General features: G+C 44.9%; 1 protein-coding gene across 1 annotated transcript in view; it reads left to right on the top strand.

The window, feature by feature from the left end:
• Window positions 1–21,849, top strand: part of CFAP92 (cilia and flagella associated protein 92 (putative)) — a 74,398-nt gene that overhangs the window by 45,033 nt on the left and 7,516 nt on the right. Inside the window, exons 12-14 of the mRNA XM_054034160.1 lie at window positions 6,001–6,298; window positions 8,821–8,985; window positions 16,868–17,080. Coding sequence (XP_053890135.1) covers window positions 6,001–6,298; window positions 8,821–8,985; window positions 16,868–17,080 — 676 coding nt within the window. The remainder of the gene's footprint in view (window positions 1–6,000; window positions 6,299–8,820; window positions 8,986–16,867; window positions 17,081–21,849) is intronic.

Genomic DNA, 21,849 nt, shown 5'->3' with positions numbered 1-21,849 from the left:
CAGATTATTTTCTGAACTAAAATCCACACAGCTGTCACCAGGGCCGACTCCAGGCACCAGCGGAGCAAGCATGTGCCTGGGGCGGCACGTGCTAAGGGGCGGCAGAGTCCGGGCAGCTTTTTTTTTTTTTTTTTTTGCGCTTTGGCAGTTTGGGTGGCGGCAGTTGGAGCATTTTTTTTTTTTTTTTTTTTGCTTGGGGGCGACAAAAATGGTAGAGCCGGCCCTGGCTGTCACTGAAATGACTGGGGATTTTCACTCCTGAGACAGCGAGAGCACCCAGCCTTTGTTACTTCTTTCAGAGGACTCAATTTCAAATGATAAAACTCCCACATTGCTCACCTACAGTGCTTATGGTGAAGCCTCACCAAATAAGCATTCAGATTAAATGGCAAAGCTGTTATTTCCAGCTAGAGAGGAGGAGAACATTGTTAGTGGCTTCCACGTTTCTTTTTGCATTTCTTGTAACCTTGCAACAAAGGAGTGACTCAGATACAAAATGTCACACGATTGTGCTTGATTGAGTATCATTTCCAAGTGGCTGCTGCAGTCTTGAATACTGCAGTGTGTGTCTGCCAATAGCACATGCAGGCTTTGATGCATCCGACTTGTTTAGTGCATGTGATTGTTTCTTTCTACTGCAGGGATTCCCAAACTTTTTGCCCCATTTTGAGACTTACTGTTTCCTGTGACCCTAGACAAAAACAAAGCAACATATGGGCTGTAGTCCACGAAAGCTTATGCTCTAATAAATTTGTTAGTCTCTAAGGTGCCACAAGTACTCCTGTTCTTCTTTTTGCATATTAAGTATGTTATTTAATGCTCTCTAATGTGACACATGGGCTAGTATGTTGCGACACAGCTTCTCAAAGTCTGGCGGCTTTGAGACATTGCACATTTAATCTCCAATGTGACATTAGTGGTAGATTGATACTGAGACTTGATTGGCACATGTGGGATGAATCCAGCCTCACAGAAATACATGTTCGCAAATGGTACTATCAGTTTCAAGGCGTGTTGAGAGTGCAGGATATTCATTCTTGACAGTGAACCAGAGCTCTGGGAGCATAAGCTGGGCATATGTTCCTCGCAAGAAGCAATCCCAGGAAATTTCAATGAGCTGTTCAATTGCACCTGCTGGCAGTTCTATGGCATTAGGCTTGCAAAGAAAGGAGTTTCGCACCCACTTTGTCATGTCCCAGTCAGGGAAAAAGGATGCAAACTGTTCCCCCATCTGGCTGAGATGCTTAGCCATTACCTGTGTGGGAGGCTGAATGACAATAAAATTAACCAGGAACTTGCAAAGCTGTGGGAAGAATTCATAGTTTGTCTTCAATAGATTATTCTTCCAGAAAATACTTTTCTTCATGAATGCTGTGATTCAGTCACTCAGCTGAAGCATGTGGGTGTTCTTTCCTTGCAAACCCATATTCAGTTCATTCAGTTTCCCAAATATGTCAGTGACATAGGCAAGAAAGCACATCTTCCTTTGGTCACATAGAAAGTCAATGAATTCACTCCTTGTGCAGTCCATCCCACAGGCACGCAGCTTATCTCTTGGTTCAAAAAATTGTCCCGGTGTTTTTCCTTTTGATAGCCAACGAACTTCAGGGTGGAACAACAACATGTAATGATCTGACCCTGTGTCTTCATGGAGTTTTGCAAACAGAAACACGTGTAGAGGCTAAGACCTAATGTAGTTCACAATAGACAAGATCTGCTGCAAAACTTCACTTAACTCTGGACTCAGAGCTTTAAAAGCCAGCTGTTCTCTGTGAGTCATGCAGTGAGCTTACACAGCAGACAGAGCAACTTTCTTTACCAAAGCACATACACCTGCTTTGTGGCCTGCCATAGACAGAGGGAGCTCCATCTGTACAAAAGCCTACCATGTGATCACACGGGATATTTTTATATTGCATGTACCTGTGTAGTACATCCAGCATTCCTTGTGTCATCTCATGTCCGAGAGGAGGGATACAGAACAGAATGGCTTGGAGAATTGCATTTGTGTATTTCACAAAGCCAAGAAATGTGCATTACAATCCTCAGTGCTCACATCAACCTGAAGAGCAAAAGCATACGTGTTTGGCAGATGCTCCACCAGTGTGTTTTCCTGATCTGCTGTTCTTTCCTTAATCCTTTGCTTCACTGTATTGTTTGAGAGTGATATGGCTTTTAGTTTGTTTGCCTCAGTTTCCCCATACATTATCTTCACCATATCAATTGCAGCTGGCAAAATTAAAGTTTCTCCAATTGTGTGAGGCTCCTTGGCTTACCGAATGCAGTCACTCACCTGAAATGATGCCTTTTGACTGTGGTCAGAGATGGACATGGATCTCTTGAATTGCAGTTGTTGATGCAAAAGTTTTTCTTTCCAGCGCTGGAAAAATGACCTTGGTTTCCCTGTGTGTTCCTTGTGAAGGGTTATGAGGCGTCCTGCTTTAGCTAGATAACACCGTGTGTCATAGCAGGCATTTCGGCCTTTCTTTGTTCTTGACGAAAACACTGGTGAAGCCATACTCCAAGAAAGCCTCATCAGATTTGCAAGCATGTTTCTTGCACTCTTGTTTTCTGTTCAGAAATGCATCACTAGACTCTCTGCTGGAGGTTGAAGCAGATACTCTGCGTAAAAATGAGTCCATTGTGCCTCTTATCACAAATCAGAAAGAGGAATTCACTTGTAAGCAAGTGAGGCCTGGACTTAGGAAGACCCTGTGTGGTGATGGTAGGGCAGCGCAGAAACAGTAACTTACAATGGTTCTTTATTGCATGCCTGCAGGGTATTCAGGCTGGCATAAAAGAAGACATGGGCTCTGCCTTAAGGAGCTTACAAGCCGCTGCAGATTCCCATCTCAGAAAAGGCTAGCACAGGCTACCAGCTCAAGCAGAGAGGATGCTATGTTAAGACCGCTGTCCACAGATAAGGATCTTCTGGATTCAAGTCTCTTGACTAGATGCTTGCACAGCCGGATGGTGCAAATGATAAAATAGCATCAGTACAGCCAACATGTGCTCACCTGCTCCACAAATGCCAGGCCAGGAGGCTGACATTTTACAAAATGGTGGTCTCCACCCAGCGTAACCTTGTGCACACCACTAGATCAAAATGGTGGCCTTCTGGCATGGCACTTGTGGAGAAGTTTTGGGCACGTTCTGGGGCAGACCCCATCACCTTGCAGGCCAAATCTGGCCTGTGGGGTTGCAGGTCCAATCTGCTAATGGTGCGACCCCATTTGGGGTCATGACTCATAGTTTGGGAACCGCTGCTCTACTTGCTGGCCAAGTAAGTTTTTAAGAGCCTGTTATTTACTGACAGTGATTGGAGTTTAGCTCAAGGGGTAGAAGGACTGTAGTTTTGCTTTTGAAGGTCCTGAGTCCTTTCTCTATGAAGACTGTCTTTATATATGTAGCCAAAATTTGTTATATTTGTATATGTTTTCTGTGGGAAACCAATAAGTGAGGAAAGGAATTTAGTGAGAACTTCCATTGAAAGCTAAGTGTCACCTCAGTGTCCTTAAAAAGATTTCATCTCCTCAAACGAAGCTTGCCAGCAAACTGCAAAAGGACAAAATCCTGGGAAATTGCCAAAATTTGAGCCAGGGAATAACACAACTGTACACATTGTATATATGTTGAAAAATTCTGCTGATAATAGGTGCGTAATAGTTTGTTTCTTGAAGCAACTTTATTATGGTCTATCTTCTATGGGAAAAATTATCCCAGGTTTATGGAGCAGCAGCTATGCAGTGCTTTTGATAATTGTAGCTGAGGTTCCTTCAGTGGAAATCAATGTCTGAAAGGCTGTCAGTATGAAACATGGTGGTCAGAGTGGCTTAAAATACAGCTGTCATTTCTGTGCTAGTGAGAAGTGGAGCTGCAGAAAAGTCAATATGCTCTGTAGTACTCGCTGTCATAAACTCAGAGAGAGCATCTTAGAAGGCTGCAAATAAAGTCTGGAGTCAGGTATAGCTGCCATGTACAGTAGAACCTCTATTTCGTGAACTGATTGAAGAGCTTATAAAATTGAAACTCTCAAAATAAGAATAGATATGGCACATAAATTAATGTATTAATCGGTCATTGATGGTTTACGTAACGAATGGTAACAAATGTATAGTGTGCTCAACTTTTATTAGTTTGGGAGTACTGCATCTCTTTTTTTTTGTCACCAAATTTCTCAGTCCTTTCAAACCTTTACAGGCGCTTGAATGTTGACTGAAGCATTGAAGTTATATTTGGCAGCAGAATGACAACTTCAGCAGCAAAAAAATTGTTCCTATAACAGGTCGTACATAAGATCATAAAAATCGGGATTCTACTGTATTGTGTTCAAGTCATCCTATAGTTCAGTTTCCTGCATCCATTATTGAAACTTCTGCTTCTCAGTACATCAGCTGGACATACTTGTTAACTCTGTTTAACAACATGTTTTGAAACATCAGTATAAAAAAGAAACTCTGGCAAAACCTTTGAGTCATTAAAGCAGTTGTAATTTGTGTGATTAAATGTTATCAACTAGTTTTTATATATTTTGTTCAGAAACAGTGTTAAGGAAAATATACTCATTGCAGTGATTTTACAATTCTAAATTTTTAGAGTGTGAAAATGTTCAACTTTTAACCTCAGTCCAAAATCAAGCATATGGACAAAAGAATGAGCAGAACTCTGTCTCTAGTTTTGACAATAACCTTACTTCTTTAGTTTAATAATTCTTATTGCATACAATAGGGAATTCGCTGTCTAACTTGCACAGAAAGTAACAGCTATGGTTCATTTGGAAAACAGTCACTTTATTATATTATGCAAAACGTGTGTGATGTATATTGCTTCCTTTGCTTTCCAGTATGTTTTTTAGGTTGTATAACAGTATAATGGCTGACAGGGGTCAAGCTGGAGACTCTTGCCTATATGCTCGGGGTCTTACTGATCGCCATATTTGGGGTCGGGAAGGAATTTTCCTCCAGGGCAGTTTGGCTGAGCCTCTGGAGGTTTTTCGCCTTCCTCCGCAGCATGGGGCAGGGATCTCTAGCAGGAGGGTCTCTGCCGATTGAAGTCACTTAAAACAGGATTGGGGACTTCAACAGCAGAGTCCAGGGAAGGGGTAGGGACGGTTTTATGGCCTGCAGCACGCAGGGGGTCAGACCAGATGATCATAATGGTCCCTTCTGACCTTAAAGTCTATGAGTCTGAGGTTTGAAACCCATTTTAGTTAAACCAGTGCAACTTTGTGTAGACAAGGCCTAACAGCAGAAAATAATTCCGAAGGGGCTGTTCTTCCAGCCAAGGCTGCCAGAGGGCATAATGTTCTCCCATCCTGCTCTCCACTTCCTTGTCCCTCCCCAGCCCTGGAACATCCTTTTTCTCGGGTGGGGGTCCAAGTGGAGCGGGAGTAGAGCTGGCTTGCTAGGCCAATCCTCAGCTGCTGCCTTAAAGTAACTTTAAGGTCCACTGTGCCCCACTCGAGGGACTGAGGATCTGACAAATTTAGCAGTGGCATGAATTGTGGTGTTACGCATGTGTTGTGAGGTAGTCAGGAAATGGGTGTTAAAGGTAAAAGAGAATACTTGGCACCGAGTTAGCTTTCAGTGTACAATGAATGTAGGTCATATACCAATCCTGTAAAGAGAGTTTGCTTTATCATACAATGAATGCCTGACCAGTCCAATTAATACAGCTTTACTACTTACACCCATTTTCTAGCTAAATTATAGTCAACATCTAACTTTTTAAGTCACTGTTCAGTCTTTCCCCTTAGGACCTCTCGTAGCATATCGTTAGTAGTTTTTGATAAATCCTTAGCATGCCGCCTTTTTCCAGTTGGGTCATGCTAAGTGCCAGTGTAAGTGAACTGAAGTGCCCCATTCATTTAGCAAGAAGATGTTAAGATAGAACTGTGTGCTTTTTCATGAGTAATAGTTTAATGCTTGTTATGTGATCAGAATAAAACTTGGTACATTTTGTGATAATCTACAGAAGTATTCTGTCTGCTTGTGTTTGTAGGCTTGATTATCTCTGCCACAGTAAGAAGTTAAGGGATGTCGTTCAGAGAGGTCTGTTGCCCTCTGCAGAAATGATCACAGTCTTGAGTCAGGAATTTGGGATTCCCCTAACTAAGGAGGATTTGTTTATACAAAGACCTTCCCTGCCCTCAGTCTCCCCATTTGCTTTGCAAAACTCCAGAAAAGTTATCATAAAACAAGGAGCAATGCATTCTTTACTGGATAACCACAATGAAAAGTACATTCAGTTTAAAAAGGAAATGGAAGATAAAATGCAGCATTACAAAGACCACATCCAGGTGAGTTGTGTGGGATGTAGAACTATCGTACTTGAAGCAATACTAATAGTCACAATAATGCATCACCTTAATTCCCCCTACCCTCTCCAGAACTATAGTCTTTTAGAGTTGGAAACATTTAATAAAGCCATCCATTGGACAAGATCAGCAGTATTTTATCTACTGCACAAGGTGTATTGCAGAACTGACTGCTCGTCGGGGGAAAAAAGCATAATGGTTACAGATGAAGAGAGCATACATGAAAGCAAAGAGGGAGATGGGTTAACTATTTAATAGTGTTCTTATTCTAGCTTGGGCTGGTCCCTTCTCTTCCTTGCCTTTTTCTCTCCTACAAGCACTCCGCCCTTTCATGTTGTTCCTTGTTCTTGCCTCAGCTTCTAATCCAGGCTTCAGGTGCCTTAGGACAGGCGAACCTACCATGCACAAATGATGTAAAATTTACTACCGCCTCTTGCCCTTAGTGGAGGAGGAGACGCAGGTGCTTTGTGCCAACCAGCTGTTTTTAGCTAGCAGTTGAAATGATACTCACTACCACCTGAGAATAGCTGAAAGGCACGGACAGTGAAGCACAGAGCCCCACGCAAGTAGTTAGGGAAGGGATATAGAACCTCTGGCTCTTGTTGCCATGGTGGGAAGCAGCCCCTCTCCATATACTGCCTGAGAAGAAAGCAGGCTGAGCCTAATGCCATATCTACACTACAAAAGTTCTGTTGGCATACAGCCACTGCAGTTATAAAATCACTTGTGTGTGTGTGTGTGTGCGCGCACTCTTAGCTCCTTGTGTCGGTGGTGTGCATCCTCACCAGGAACATTTGTACCGATTGTATTGTCAGTGGGGGGCATTGTGAGATGGCTCCTGAAAGCCAATAACTGTCAATGTAAGCAGTGCAGTGGCTACACTGACACTGTGTCGACCTAATTACATCGACCGTGACTCTGCACCGCTCGAGGAGGTGGTGTTATTAAATTGGTGTAGAGAGGCACTTCGTCAGCAGGAGCCAAATTTAAGTGAAGACACTTCCACAGCTAGGTCAAAGCAAGGCAGCTTATGTCAACCTAACCCTGTAACGTAGACCAGGCCCAAGAGTGTTCCCAACCATCTTTGATGTCATCCAGAGAAGCTTTCCTGGGAGATCTGAGAGGCTGAGGTCATGTTATTAAGAACACATTTATTTGAGGACTAATAAGCATCCTTTGTTTGTGAGGCGTTCTTTTGAATGTGTATTTCCTGTGTGTATTTTAATATAAAGAAGGTTTCCCTTGGCATGTGTGTAAAGTTCCATTCCTGTTTCCCAATACCCTGCTTTGTGAGTACTTGTGCTGTCGATGTTACAATAAGTTGGACACTTTAGTATTGTTTATACTGAGTCTGTTGTTGATAAAGGGGCAGTTGTGGGAGGCCCGGAGGGAAGCAGTCTCATGTAAGCATCCTGGTTACATGCTGCTGTAACGTCCCTGGGTTTGTCTATACTGCAGGGGAGAGCATCCCTCCCAGCCTGGCTAGACAGAATTGTGCTAAAAATAGCAGAGTGGATGTTGCAGGACTGGTGGGGGTTTGGGCCTAGCTTCCTGAGCTCAGAAGCATTCGACCCTGGGTCGAGCTAGCGTAAGTCTGTCTAGCCGGGCTGGGAGGCACAGTCCCAGCTGCAGAGTGGATGTACCCGTAGAAGGATCAGGGAGCCTAGCCCTGAGAACTATGTACAAATGAAAAAAGGGGTTATTTTATTATCTGTGTAAAATATGCAACTTTCCCCATAGAAGTACATAACCAGTTCCCATTCTGTAGTTTTTGGGTACGCAGTGGAGAAGTCTGACAGAAAGGTCTGCTATAGAAAAACAGAAACGTTCCTTCTTATTTGTAGGCTAATGTCGACTTTCAACCTTTCTGACAAAACAAACATTTTGCAGCCAAATGCCTATAACATGTTAGGATTTCTTTCTAAGTCAACAGAGGATGGTAAGTCATGTAAACACAATCTATGTTCATTTGTGCTAGCACCTGAGGGGCACATTATTTCCTCAAAAGCCACAAAGGGTCCCAATATGGCTATCTCAAATCAATGAAAAGAGCATGAGGGTATATTTATACCATACCAGCAAGGCTGTTTGCAAAGGGACATGAGGTAGGAACTTCTTGCTTTTGGTGTTAACATAGAAGATTTGTAGAAATAAAATAATGTGTTGATGGGTTTTATTTCCTTTGGCATCACATGCGCATACACGGCCAAGCAAACGTCGCCCCAGCAGCACCATTGTTTAGAACCATGTGTATGAGGTCTTGTGCTGTGGGCACTCACCTGTGAGGAACTGCCGGGACCCTGCAGAGTGGCTTCTGCACAAGCAGACTGAGTGACTAGCACCCTAGTCATCAGAAAAGATGACGCCTCAAGGTCTATTAAGGTGCCCCCTTTTGGGGTGATGGCCAATGGAGGAAGCTCTGTTGGTGTATCTGGAAGCACAGTTATTTTATCATGAGGGTTAAACTTCGTTACACTAAACTGCTGTGTAATTTTTCTGTTCAGACTAACATTGATGCCGTGTACCTACTCAGTAGGAAAGTGAAAAAGCCAAAGTTCAGAGCCATCAGGAGTTCTCCTGCTGACGGCAAGTCGGTCTACAACTACAGTTCTCAGAATCTGAATTCTGCAGAACGGGCAAAGATGCAACTTCGTAAAGAGCTGGCAAAGGTAAGATTGAGACACAGCATGTGTATAGTGGAATGTTTCATTGTGTGTGACTGAGTAGACTTGGCTTACCAAACCCAATCCTGAGACAGAAATGGGGCTTCAAATAGATTCACATTAGTGCCCTTCGTATTAAAACAGTGGTTCCTAACCTTTTTACTAAGGTGACCCTCCAACTGCATTTTGACTTTTTTGGGGGACGCACGGTTATGTATTCTCTCTCTCTCAGACATCATGTAAAGTGGGGTTGGGTGGCCCTTTATCCCCATTTCTAGCTCAGCCCCCTCTTGCTCTCTGTCTCCACCCTGTCCCCTTAAGTGGACAGAGAATTCCAGTAGGGCTCCTGCTACACCCCTGTAAGTGAGAGTGGAAGACTACAATGAAACAAAGCACAAAACAGACCTCCGGTCCATCTCCGTCTTTGGAGAGAACTAGCCTCTCAAAGATCCTTTTATGGCTAGGGGGTCTTGCTGAAACAGACACCAAACACCCCACAGATTCTCCTCCTGGCAAAGGAACCAAACAGTCCCAGTATTCCCCTGCATCAAGGTGAGGTGAAGCCCCCTTCTTCAGCACCAGCTGGCCCCTTTCTCTTTGCAGTTGGGCCGCATTCGCTACCAGGCTGATGACTGTTCGCGTGCTGGCTCTGGCCGCTTCCTCTGTGCCGCTGCTGGCTGCATCCCACTCATCATGCTGCTCCCTGCTGCCCTGGCCCAGCTGAAATGAGAGCATAGAGTGGAGTGTTTCCAGGGCATGTGTGGGGTGGGGTATCATGGGGGCAGTGACAGGTAGTCCACCTAGACCCTTCTAGACCCACTAATGGTTTGGGACCCAGACTCTGTTCAAAGGTGGGATGGGAGCATAGAATTGTATTAAATTCTGAGACACACTCCATCAATATTACTAATTTTTTTGTAAAATGTTGCTCTCACACCAATTAATCCCACTGAAATCAATGAAGTTCCACAGGTTTATAACTGAGAAGAGAACCTGAGCTACCATAAAATATTCATGCATTTTATATACAATGTAAGGTAGTTTGAAAAGATGTTTCACTTAACTCTACATCCTTTAACACGTGTGTAATGTAATCAAATATTTGTGTATGTGTGAATAATATATATAAAATCCTATTTAACACCATGTTCACCACCACTTAACTCCTTGGCACTAGCTGAATATATCTCCATGCAGTAGAATTTATGCTAGTATTATCCTGATTATGCAGCAGTCGTTAATGTTCACTATCATAGGCAAAACGGAATTCCTGGTTCAGTAGGAAGTAAAGTACTGTAATAGTATTTTATATGTGTATGGTGCTTTTCATATGGAGACGCTTTACAAATTACATAGATACTGCAGCAACCTCTGAGGTTGTGGGGGGGGGGCACTGCACAGTTGTGGGGTGAAGTGATACTTTACACTGGGGCATTGGGTCAAAAGTACTTCTTTAAGCTAAATAAATACATCATGTTTAATGAATTCTCTTTATCATCCACAGAGGACTATGGTCTTATGTGTAAATCCACATAGTTGTCTGCATTAACTTATTTTTTCCTGGATTTTTTAGGTCAGAAGTGACCATTGTGATTGTCTAATCTGATCTTCTGCATAACACAGACCAGAGGACCTCACCCAATAATTTCTGTATCGAATCCATAATTTCTGTATGAGCTGTAATGTATCTGTGAGAAAGAGATCAGGTCTTGACTTAAAGACTTCAAATTACTGCCTTAATTTGGGAATGTAGGACTGAGTCAGATCTGCCTCTAGGAAGGCACCTCCACTTTATGGATCTTAGGAGGTCCCCTCTCGCCTGATGCAAACTTCTTGGATCATTCCGCACAGCTCAGATGGGATTTAAAAAACGCTCAATGTTGATTTAACCCTGCTCCCATTGATGTCAGTGGGAGTTTTACTGTTGACTTGCGGCAGAATTAAAGCCAATGCTGAGCACCTTTGAAAATTCACACCCTCCAGCAACTTTGAAAGTTCCACAAAAGATCATCTGCACCATCTTAAAGCACACATGTCAATAGGTGATATTTAGGAAGCTGAAGTTCCTCTTGTGTGGATTTCCTGAACTCCATAAAAATCAAACATCCATACTTCGGGTTTCTAAAGTTTCTCATAGGTGCATAAACTGCTTTTAATAACTCCATAAATAATACCCTTTAAACTCTTTAACATTACCAAAGGCAGCAGGCCTCATCATGACCAACAAATTAAGGGCCTGCTCCAGTTTCCACTGAAGTCAGTGGGAAGACTCTTGCTGACTTCAATGGGTGTTGAATCATCCCTTAAATAAATGTGCATTAATGTCTTCCAAATTTCAGGCCTCTTTTGCCTCAGGGTATGTCTACACTATGAAATTAGATCGAATTTATAGAAGCCGATTTTATAGAAATCGGTTGTATACAGCCGATTGTGTGTGTCCCCACATAAAATGCTCTAAGTGCATTAAGTCGGAGACCGCGTCCACAGTACCGAGGCTAGCGTCGACTTCCGGAGTGTTGGACTGTGGGTAGCTATCCCACAGTTCCCGCAGTCTCCACCGCCCATTGGAATTCTGGGTTGAGATCCCAATGCCTGAATGATGCAAAACAGTGTCGCGGGGGGTTCTGGGTACATGTCGTCAGGCCCCTCCCCCTCCGTCAGAGCAACGGCAGACAATCGATTCGTGCCTTTTTACCTGGGTTACCTGTGCAGACAACATACCACGCCAAGCCTGGAGCCCGCTCAGCTCAGCTCACCGTCACCATATGTCCTCTGGGTGCCAGCAGATGTGGTACTGCATTGCTACACAGCAGCAGCTAATTGCCTTTTGGCAGTAGACGGTGCAGTATGACTGGTAGCATTCATCGGCGATCTGGATGCTGGCCAACTTGGGGCTGGCAGACATGGGGCTGCATTGCACACAACAGAAGCCCCTTGCCGTTTGGTAGAAGATGGTATATTACGACTGATATCTGTCGTCATCATACTGCAGTGGCTGTCAATCATGGGCACCTGGGCAGACATGCTCAGTCCTATCGAATAGTCTCGACGATGATGGCTATCAGTCGTAGTATGCTATTTTCTGCCAAGCGCCCAGTATTTTCTGTGAAGCACCCAGAAGATGCCGAGGGCTATCAGTCATGCTGCACCGTTGTCTGCCAGCTTAAGATGTAAAAAATAGATTTGTTCTGTATTCATTTGCTTCCCCCTCCCGCCGTGAAATCAACGGCCTGCTAAACCCAGGGTTTTGAGTTCAATCTTTGGGGGGGGGCCAGTCTGTGTAACAGTTGTTTGTGTTTCTCCCTGATGCACAGCCACCTTTGTTGATTTGTATTCCCTGTACCTGTATGCCATGTCATCACTCGCCCCTCCCTCCGTCCGTCAGATACTAGTTTCGCGCCTTTTTTCAGACCAGACGCCATAGCACTGGGATCATGGAGCCCGCTCAGATCACCGCGGCAATTATGAGCACTATGAACACCACGCGCATTATCCTAGACTGTATGCAGAGCCAGAACATGCCAAAGCAAAACCAGGACCAGCCGAGGAGGCGATTGCAGCGCAGCAACAAGAGTGATGAGGAAATTGACATGGACATAGACCTCTCACAAGGCACAGGCCCCAGCAATGTGCAAATCATGGTTTTACTGGGGCAGGTTCATGCCATGGAATGCTGATTCTGGACCCGGGAAACAAGCACAGACTAGTGGGACCGCATCGTGCTGCAGGTGTGGGATGATTCCCAGTGGCTGCGAAACTTTCGCATGCGTAAGGGCACTTTAATGGAACTTTGTGACTTGCTTTCCCCTGCCCTGAAGCGCCAGAATACCAGAATGAGAGCAGCCCTCACAGTTGAGAAGCGAGTGGCGATAGCCCTGTGGAAGCTTGCAACGCCAGACAGCTACCGGTCAGTCGGGAATCAATTTGGAGTGGGCAAATCTACTGTGGGGGCTGCTGTGATCCAAGTTCCCAGGGCAATCAAAGACCTGGTGATATCAAGGGTAGTGACTCTGGGAAACATGCAGGCCATAGTGAATGGCTTTGCTGCAATGGGATTCCCAAACTGTGGTGAGGCGATAGACGGAACCCATATCCCTATCTTGGCACCGGAGCACCAAGCCACCGAGTACATAAACTGCAAGGGGTACTTTTCAATGCTGCTGCAAGCCCTAGTGGATCACAAGGGACGTTTCACCAACATCAACATGGGATGGCCGGGAAAGGTACATGATGCTCGTGTCTTCAGGCACTCTGATCTGTTTCGAAAGCTGGAGGAAGGGACTTTCTTCCTGGACCAGAAAATAACCGTTGGGGATGTTGAAATGCCTATCGTGATCCTTGGGGACCCAGCCTACCCCTTAATGCCATGGCTCATGAAGCCGTACACAGGCAGCCTGGACAGTAGTCAGGACCTGTTCAACTACAGGCTGAGCAAGTGCCGAATGGTGGTGGAATGTGCATTTGGACGTTTAAAAGCGCGCTGGCGCAGCTTACTGACTCACTCAGACCTCAGCGAAAAGAATATCCCCATTGTTATTGCTGCTTGCTGTGTGCTCCACAATATCTGTGAGAGTAAGGGGGAGACATTTATGGCGGGGTGGGAGGTTGAGGCACATCACCTGACCGCTGATTACACGCAGCCAGACACCAGGGCGGTTAGAAGAGCACAGCAGGGCGTGGTGCGCATCAGAGAAGCTTTGAAAACGAGTTTTGTGACTGGCCAGGCTACGGTGTGAAACTTCTGTTTGGTTTCTCCTTGATGAACCCTCCGCCCCCCCCCCACCTGGTTCACTCTACTTCCCTGTAAACCAACCACCCCACCCTCTCCTCCCCCCTTCGAGCACCGCTTGCAGAGGCAATAAAGTCATTGTTACTTCACATTCATGCATTGTTTATTAATTCATCACACAACTAGGGGGATAATTGCCAAGGTAGCCCGGGATGGGTGGGGGAGGAGGGAAGGAAAAGGACACACTGCAGTTTAAAACTTTAACTCTTATTGAAGACCAGCCTTCTGATGCTCGGGCAATCATCTGGGGTGGAGTGACTGGGTTGCCGGAGGCCCCCCCACCGTGTTCTTGGGCATCTGGGTGAGGAGGCTATGGAACTTGGGGAGAAGGGCTGTTGGTTACATAGGAGCTGTAGTGGCGGTCTCTGCTCCTGCTGCCTTTCCTGCAGCTCCACCATATGCTGGAGCATATCAGTTTGATGCTCCAGCAGCCGGAGTATCGACTCTTGCCTTCTGTCTGCAAGCTGACGCCACCTATCATCTTCAGCCCGCCACTTGCTCTGTTCATCCCGTGATTCAGCCCGCCACCTCTCCTCTCGTTCATACTGTGCTTTTCTGTAGTCTGACATTGACTGCCTTCACGCATTCTGCTGTGCTCTTTCAGCGTGGGAGGACATCTGGAGCTCCGTGAACATATCATCCGGAGTCCGCCGTTTTCTCCTTCTAATCTTCACTAGCCTCTGTGAAGGAGAAACATTTGCAGCTGGTGGAGGAGAAGGGAGAGGTGGTTTAAAAAGACACATTTTAGAGAACAATGGGTACACTCTTTCACGTTAAATTTTGCTGTTCACATTACACAGCACATGTGCTTTCGTTACAAGGTTGCATTTTTCCTCTTATATTGAGGGCCGGTCGGTTTGGTGTGAAAGATCACTCACGCAGTGCCAGGCAACAGATTTCGGCTTGCAGGCAGCCATGGTAAGCCACAGTCTTTTGGCTTTTTTAACCTTCTTAACATGTGTGAATGGTTTCAAACAGTAGCGCCCTCATTTCCCATACCAAGCACCCATTGGGTTGGCCATTTAAAATGGGTTTGCAATGTAAAAGGAGGGGCTGTGGTTTCCGGGTTAACATGCAGCACAAACCGAACTAATCCCCCTCCCCCCCACACCCAATTATCGGGGATGATCACTTCACCCCTCCCCCCCACCGCGTGACTAACAGCGGGGAACATTTCTGTTCAGCAGAGCAGGAAGGGGCACCTCTGAATGTCCCCTTAATAAAATTGCCCCATTTCAACTAGGTGACCGTGAATGATATCACTCTCCTGAGGATAACAAAGAGCGATAAGGAATGGATGTTGTCTGCCTGCCAGCAAACACCGGGACCATATGCTGCCATGCTTTGTTATGCAATGATTCCAGACTACGTGCTACTGGCCTGGCGTGGTAAAGTGTCCTACCAGGGTGGACGGGATAAGGCAGCCCTCCCCAGAAACCTTTTGCAAAGGCTTTGGGATTACATGAAGGAGAGCTTTCTGGAGATGTCCCTGGAGGATTTCCGCTCCATCCCCATACACGTTAACAGACTTTTCCAGTAGCTGTACTTGCCGCGATTGCCAGGGCAAATTAATCATTAATCATTAAACACACTTGCTTTTAAACCATGTGTAATATTTAGAAAGGTACACTCACCAGAGGTCCCCTGTGTGCCCTCAGGGTCTGGGAGCACGCCGTGGGTGAGTTCGGGGGTTACTGGCTCCAGGTCCAGGATGATAAACATATCCTGGCTGTTGGGGAAACCGGTTTCTCCGCTTCCTTGCTGCTGTGAGCTATCTACATTATCTTTATCCTCATCTTCCTCGTACCCCGAACCCGCTTCCCTGTGTGTTTCTCCAGTGACGGAGTCATAGCACACGGTTGGGGTAGTGGTGGCTGCCCCCCCTAGCATGGCATGCAGCTCCGCCTAGAAGCAGCATGTTTGCGGCTCTGCCCCGGACCTTCTGTTTGCCTCTCTGGCTTTGTGGTAGGCTTGCTTTAGCTCCTTAATTTTCACGCGGCACTGCTGTGCGTCCTTCATGGCCTTGGAGACCTTTGCTAATATTTTGCCATTTCGTTTACTGCTACGGAGTTCAGCTAGCACTGATTCGTCTCCCCATATGGCGAGCAGATCCCGTACCTCCCATTCGGTCCATGCTGGAGCTCTTTTGCGATCCTGGGACTCCATCACGGTTATGTGCTGATGAGCTTTGCGTGGTCACCTGTGCTCTCCACGCTGGGCAAACAGGAAATGAAATTCAAACCTTTGCGGGGCTTTTCCTTTCTACCTGATCAATGCATCTGAGTTGAGAGTGCTGTCCAGAGCGGTCACAATGAAGCACTGCGGGATAGCTTCTGGAGGCCAATAACATCAAATTCTGTCCACACTACCCCAATTCCGACCCGCTAAGGCTGATTTTATTGCTAATCCCCTCGTCGGAGATGGAGTAAAGAAACCGGTTTAAAGGGCCCTTTAAGTCGAAAGAAAGGGCTTCGTCGTGTGAACGTGTCCAGGCTTAATTCGATTTAACACTGCTAAAGTCAACCTAAACTTGTAGTGTAGACCAGGCCTCAGTCTTTCCAGAAAAATTCTATCTTGACATGAAATCTTGCCTATGGAATTAGAGTGGATTGATGGTGTTTTGTAAAAGTTTGTTGGGGTGTATCAAAAGTGGGTTTACAATGGAAGGCCAACTTTAATCTTAACTATGGAGAGACCAACATCTCTAGTATGATATGGGACAAATCTTCAAGTGGTGTAAAGCAGAGTAGCCATATTGAACCCAATTGAGCTATGCCAGTTTACACCAGCTGAGGATCTGGAGATGCATATAAATAAATGTAAGGAACTAATGCATCAAATCTTTCTAATGATTCCACAATTTTTACTTGCATTATCTTTAAATCCACTAGGATAGGGATGCAAAATAAGATTAGAAAATAATTTTTTGAAGTACTTAATCAGGTTTTTTCAGACTGTCTGACTTGCTTAATCTGTGGTTATTTTTAGATGTAAGTAGAACGGACACAATAGGTGTTGATGTTACTTTATACTTTCCAGGGCTGTGGTGATCTCCAGTAGAGGAGAATTCATGTTAACATAAAACATTTGTCATCCTAGAAACCAGAGAGGAGCTTCGCTTATTGCCACGAATACCTGTCAGCCATGTTTGATCCTGTGGATTTGGACACTGTCCGCAAAGAATCTATTGCAAAATCCAAGAATTTGTGGGTATCGCCAAGTGGGTTTGTATGTCCTGGATTTAAGAGCTGCATTGAATCCAATCTGCACCCTCGGATGCCTGATGAGACACGTTTGAAGGAGTTAACTGAGGTAATCTAGAAACTTAAAGTAGTAAACCCCAGAAAGTTGTTTTCTAGTATCAAACTTATAGTAACAAGGACAGGAGGCTCAGAAAAGGGAAGATTGTCTTACAGGTTTTGAGGGGGTTTTTTGGAGAGGGCTCAGCCCAGCCTCTACTTCTGTGTAGTTAGGTGGCACGAACATCTGCATGCACAATTAAGATTCTGTCACTTGCATGCACTTTCCTCCCATTTGTCTAAATGGGTTTGCACATGAAACTTGTCATCTGTGCATGCAGACGTTAGTGTGACTGCAAAGTTGCACATGTACCAGTGTAAGCTCGGGTCTGAAAATCATAGTATGCTAGCCCAGTGTAGGCAGGGCTGGTGCCATTACTCACATGCTCTCAGTTTAATTGTACTCTGACCTATGCATCTCCCATTGCTCTGAGTTCAATTAATTTTTGATCTGTCTCTCTCACTATGAGTTTGCAAGCCTTGGTTCCTTGTTCTGCTCTAGAGTTCCTCCAGGCTCTATGAAGAGGTAGTACACTGTGTAAATACAGCTTGAGGTTAGAGGGAAAATGCTTTTATTCCCCCAACGTGACACCAATGTTGTTAACATACTGCAGTTCTGTTGGTTGAAACGTCTGAGCCTATATCTTGAGCCTTGTTTAAAACCAGATACAGAGTGGTCCTGTATCTACTCTTCACCTGGCCGAATTCATTTGTCTGTGAACTGCAGAAGTTCTTTCATTAGAAATACAATATATATAAAATATAGACAACTAGCTAAAATGTATGGGTGTGTCTGTGTGCTTGTACATTTTTTCAAAGGGCTGGGTTTCATATCAGAATGGTGATGCATTTGTTAATTAAATTAGATAAACCATCAGTAGTCCATAGAGTGTGCCACACTGTCCTTTTAAAAGTGTAGCCAAACAAAACTAAAACTCCTTTTATCCAATGTGAGCAAATAGCTGCCTGCCAAGAAATTATTTTGGAGAAAAATTATTAGCTGTTAAAATTGCTAAATGTAAAAAGTCCCAGGTGTTTCCTTTACCATATAGCTCTGTGTGGCTTTCTTTTTTCTCTCTCATTTTGTGTTTCCATTTATTATTGTAACGTGTATGACCATACTGTTTAGGAGACCTAGTCATGGACCAGGACCCTATTCTGTTCTTTCTTTTTAACCTTTACCATCTTCTGTGTCTTTCAGCTTCTGTATATTGTCTCTTTCTCTGCCATTTTGCTTTTTTCTACATTTATCTTTTGCCTGTTTCCCTTCCCTGTCATTTATTTCTCTTTTTTCCCCTTTCTCCCCCTCTATGCCTGTTCATTCCTATTCCTCTGATCTTGCCCCCTCTTTCCATATTCTTTCCTGCTCTTCATAGTTTCACTTTCCCCTTTCCTTAGCATTTTACTGGACTGTCAACTAGACCAGTTCATTCATCCCTGTTCTGAACAGTCTTACCCAGCCTGCAGCACTGTATATATGAAAAGTGAGCATGCAGTCAAATAAAATGCATGCGCATTATTTGGGTTTGGTGGGATGGGAAGAAAGGGAATAGAAGGAGATTTTCACGTAGGGTCGTTGGGTCCTAACAAATTAATTGAACACACCAAGTGTGGAACAAAGTTAATGCCCATTTTAAGTTTTCATATGCATTACAATGCTTCTGAAATAAAACCGGTAATATGAGCACCATGTGTTCTGCTGATCTGCACTGTTGGAGAATGTGCCTTCTCATGGAGGCGCAAAGAAGTGCCACTTATTAGGGGAACAGCAGCCATCCAATACAATGCAGCTGTCAGCGCCTCTTACTGAAGAGATTAAATAAACAGCAAGGCAGCTGACCAGCATGGGACAAAAACTGCCAAGCTGAAAGAAAGCTCCTAATGCAGAAGCAGCAGCTGATGGGCCCAAGAACCAGTGAACCAAAGGGAAGGGGAGAAGAGCACAATGCTCGATGTGGGAGCAAGAGTCACCTCGGACATTGTATTGCCCTTACTGCTGGGATGAAGAGGAGAAGGCAGCTGAGCAGCCCAGCATAAGTGACGCTAACTCCAGCATGACAGTGCCAACAGAAAGAAAAGGGGAAGCCGGTTCGCCATACTCAAATAGCAGCCGCTTAGGGCACAACATCTATCTCAGTATTGAGTCACGCTGATGGATAGTGGCTTGCTGAATTTATTATTCGTGTCTCCTGAAAAGTAGAGTGAAGATGTAAAGCCGGTAGAATCCACTCCGGGAGAGTCTGGTTTCGGTATGGTGCTACTTCCACCACTTAGTGTGGATTCATCCCTTTGGTTTTTTTCTTCTCAAAAGCTGAATTTAACCAGGGCACCTTGGAATGTCATCTTCAGGGAAGCTAAACCATCTGGCTTCCTAAAAGATTTAATTCTGTTTCTTGCGCTCACTCGAGTGTCATCTTGTTCCAGAGCACAGGTGAGACTGTATGGATAGGAATTTTCTCAACTTGCAGCTTAGACAAGAGCTCTCTCTCTTGGAGGAATACAACTCACATTTCAGCCAGGGGAATTAAAAAAAAGACAGTATCTGGATTTATTTACAAAAATTGGACTCAGTCTTGCATCTGAATGAGGCATCCCTGAGGATGTTACAGTTTCAAGAGAGCTAGGATAATGAATACTTCCCCCAGACAGTCTTCCTCTCACCTGCTTCCTCAGCACGGCTGAGCTCAGGGCAAGATTTTGAAGAGTGCTCGGCACTTACAATTGGAAGCAGATTTTCAAAAAAGCTCAGCTCTCATTAAGCTGTTAAACTAAACGAAGTGGCCAGGTTCTCAAAGTGCTCAGCACCCAACAGCTTCCACTGGGACCTGTCCTTTTTCCACCAGCATCTGATGTAAATTAGATGTCTACATTTTCTGGATCAACTGAGGTCTCTCTTCCCCTGTGTGCTGTGGTGAGTATTATCCAGCAAGCCAAGTACTCCAGCACCAGAGCAGCCTCTTGCTGCTTGTCCTTGAGCTGTCTCTAGGACTCCCCTTTACTTTTCTTTAGACCTGAGGAACTCTTTGAAATGCTGCTTAATGATGCCTGAGATACCATCAAGCCCGATACAACATAGCTTTGCTTCAATCAGACAACAGTATAGTTGTGTTGGGATTTCACTGGTAAATAATCTCCCCTGTACCATATGTAACTATCAGTCCTTTTATGTTCTCATTGGTCAGTGCTTTGTTTTGCTCTGTCCATATAATAGTTTCCCTCTTCAAAGTGCTTCACAGATGTTACTAATGTTAATTAAGAATGCACAGTGTCACTGCACTTCAGCTGGAGTTGACAAGGGAGCTGATCCACCTTTAAAAACATTCATCTTGATACTAAAAATACTTACATTCATAGAAAGCTCAAATTTCCTGCAAAATTGTGTTTTCCCCAGAAATCAGCTTTTTTTTTAATCAAAGGAAAAAGAAATCCAGTCTCTCTCCCACTCCCGTCCACTTACAGCTCTGTGTAGAGCTGCACGCATCAAGCTAACAGCCAGCAAATTGATTTTTCTCCACATACAGTGGGGGAGGTGGAATAGTTGCTGCTACACTGAGCATTTTTGTCCCATGTTTCAGCCCAAAACAACAGATTTTTGTCATTGAAATGCTGACGATGTGAAATACCTCCAGGCTTTTAGAAAATCCACTCATGTGTCAAACATCAGAGAAGTGTCTCTTCAGAAACAAGGTGAGCTGAGTCTACTGCACTCTGCTTGAGGGGAGGAAACCAACCCATCCTCCACATCCTGGAGCCTTCCCTTCATGATCATTTCACCTGTGGAAATGCCAGCTTTTGGGTCACGTCCCTCTGTTCAGCAATGCAATCCCAGTCATCTTGCCACATCATTAGCGAGAGCTATGACATGCCTTATTCAGGATCCACTGCCTCCTTAGCAATTAAAATTGCTTTCCCAGCTAAAGTCAATCCCTCTCCCTTTCCCTGCCTGGAGCTCCATTGCTGTCCTTGGGAGGTAAAGTGGTAGATTGGGGCCGGGGGGGAGGCGGGGGGAGTTTACCATGTCAAAGTTCTAGAAATGAAATGGAACACTTTACCCTCTAAACATCCCTGTGACCGGCCAGTCAAGCAGGAAAGGATTCCGAATGCCATTGTAGCATGTGCTGCTGCAAAACAGAAAAGTGATGCAGAGAGTGCCCTGCCCAAGTTAAGAGGCCAGCAAGTGCAAGAGGTCTTCCCAAGTCCAAAGCAAAGGTGTAGCACTTTTCAGTCATGGAGAGGAAGAGAAAGCCCTTTCCTCACCTTGGTTTCCCTCTCTGCTCCAGCCCTCTGACTAGAACTCCATCTTGAGTGTCGCTGCCACACTCTGCCCCCATCTTCTAAAAGCATGTCACTTTGAAGAGTGCCCTGGAGCCACTATTTCACTCTGCACTCCTAGCTTACCCCTTCTACCTTTCAGCTTTCGGGCTGTGGTCCTTCCTGTGATGCGAGGGGAGAGATGAATCTGCCAATTTTTGGACTCAGGTCTATACATTCCTAGTCCCATTTTTACATGAGATTGAGGCAAAGACATAGAGTGATTTGCTGTAAGTCACTGACGGAGTTCCTGTCAGATCATGGTATCCCTCTGCTCAGACTGCTAGATCCCACCCCTCTGCTAGGTTATCGCATCTGAATAAAGTGATGAGCACATTCTTTTAACATTACAGGGGATGAGATGACACAAATTTGTAATTAGACTATTCCTTGCAAGCTGTGTGGCAAACGTTACTCTGTGCGGGGGTGGGTGTTAGGGAACTGCTACTGGCAGTGTTCCATTACACACTA

The sequence above is a fragment of the Malaclemys terrapin genome, chromosome 7, assembly GCF_027887155.1.
Source record: "Malaclemys terrapin pileata isolate rMalTer1 chromosome 7, rMalTer1.hap1, whole genome shotgun sequence".
In the NCBI taxonomy this organism is placed as follows: Eukaryota; Metazoa; Chordata; order Testudines; family Emydidae; genus Malaclemys; species Malaclemys terrapin.
This window is presented reverse-complemented; position numbering and strand designations above follow the sequence as displayed.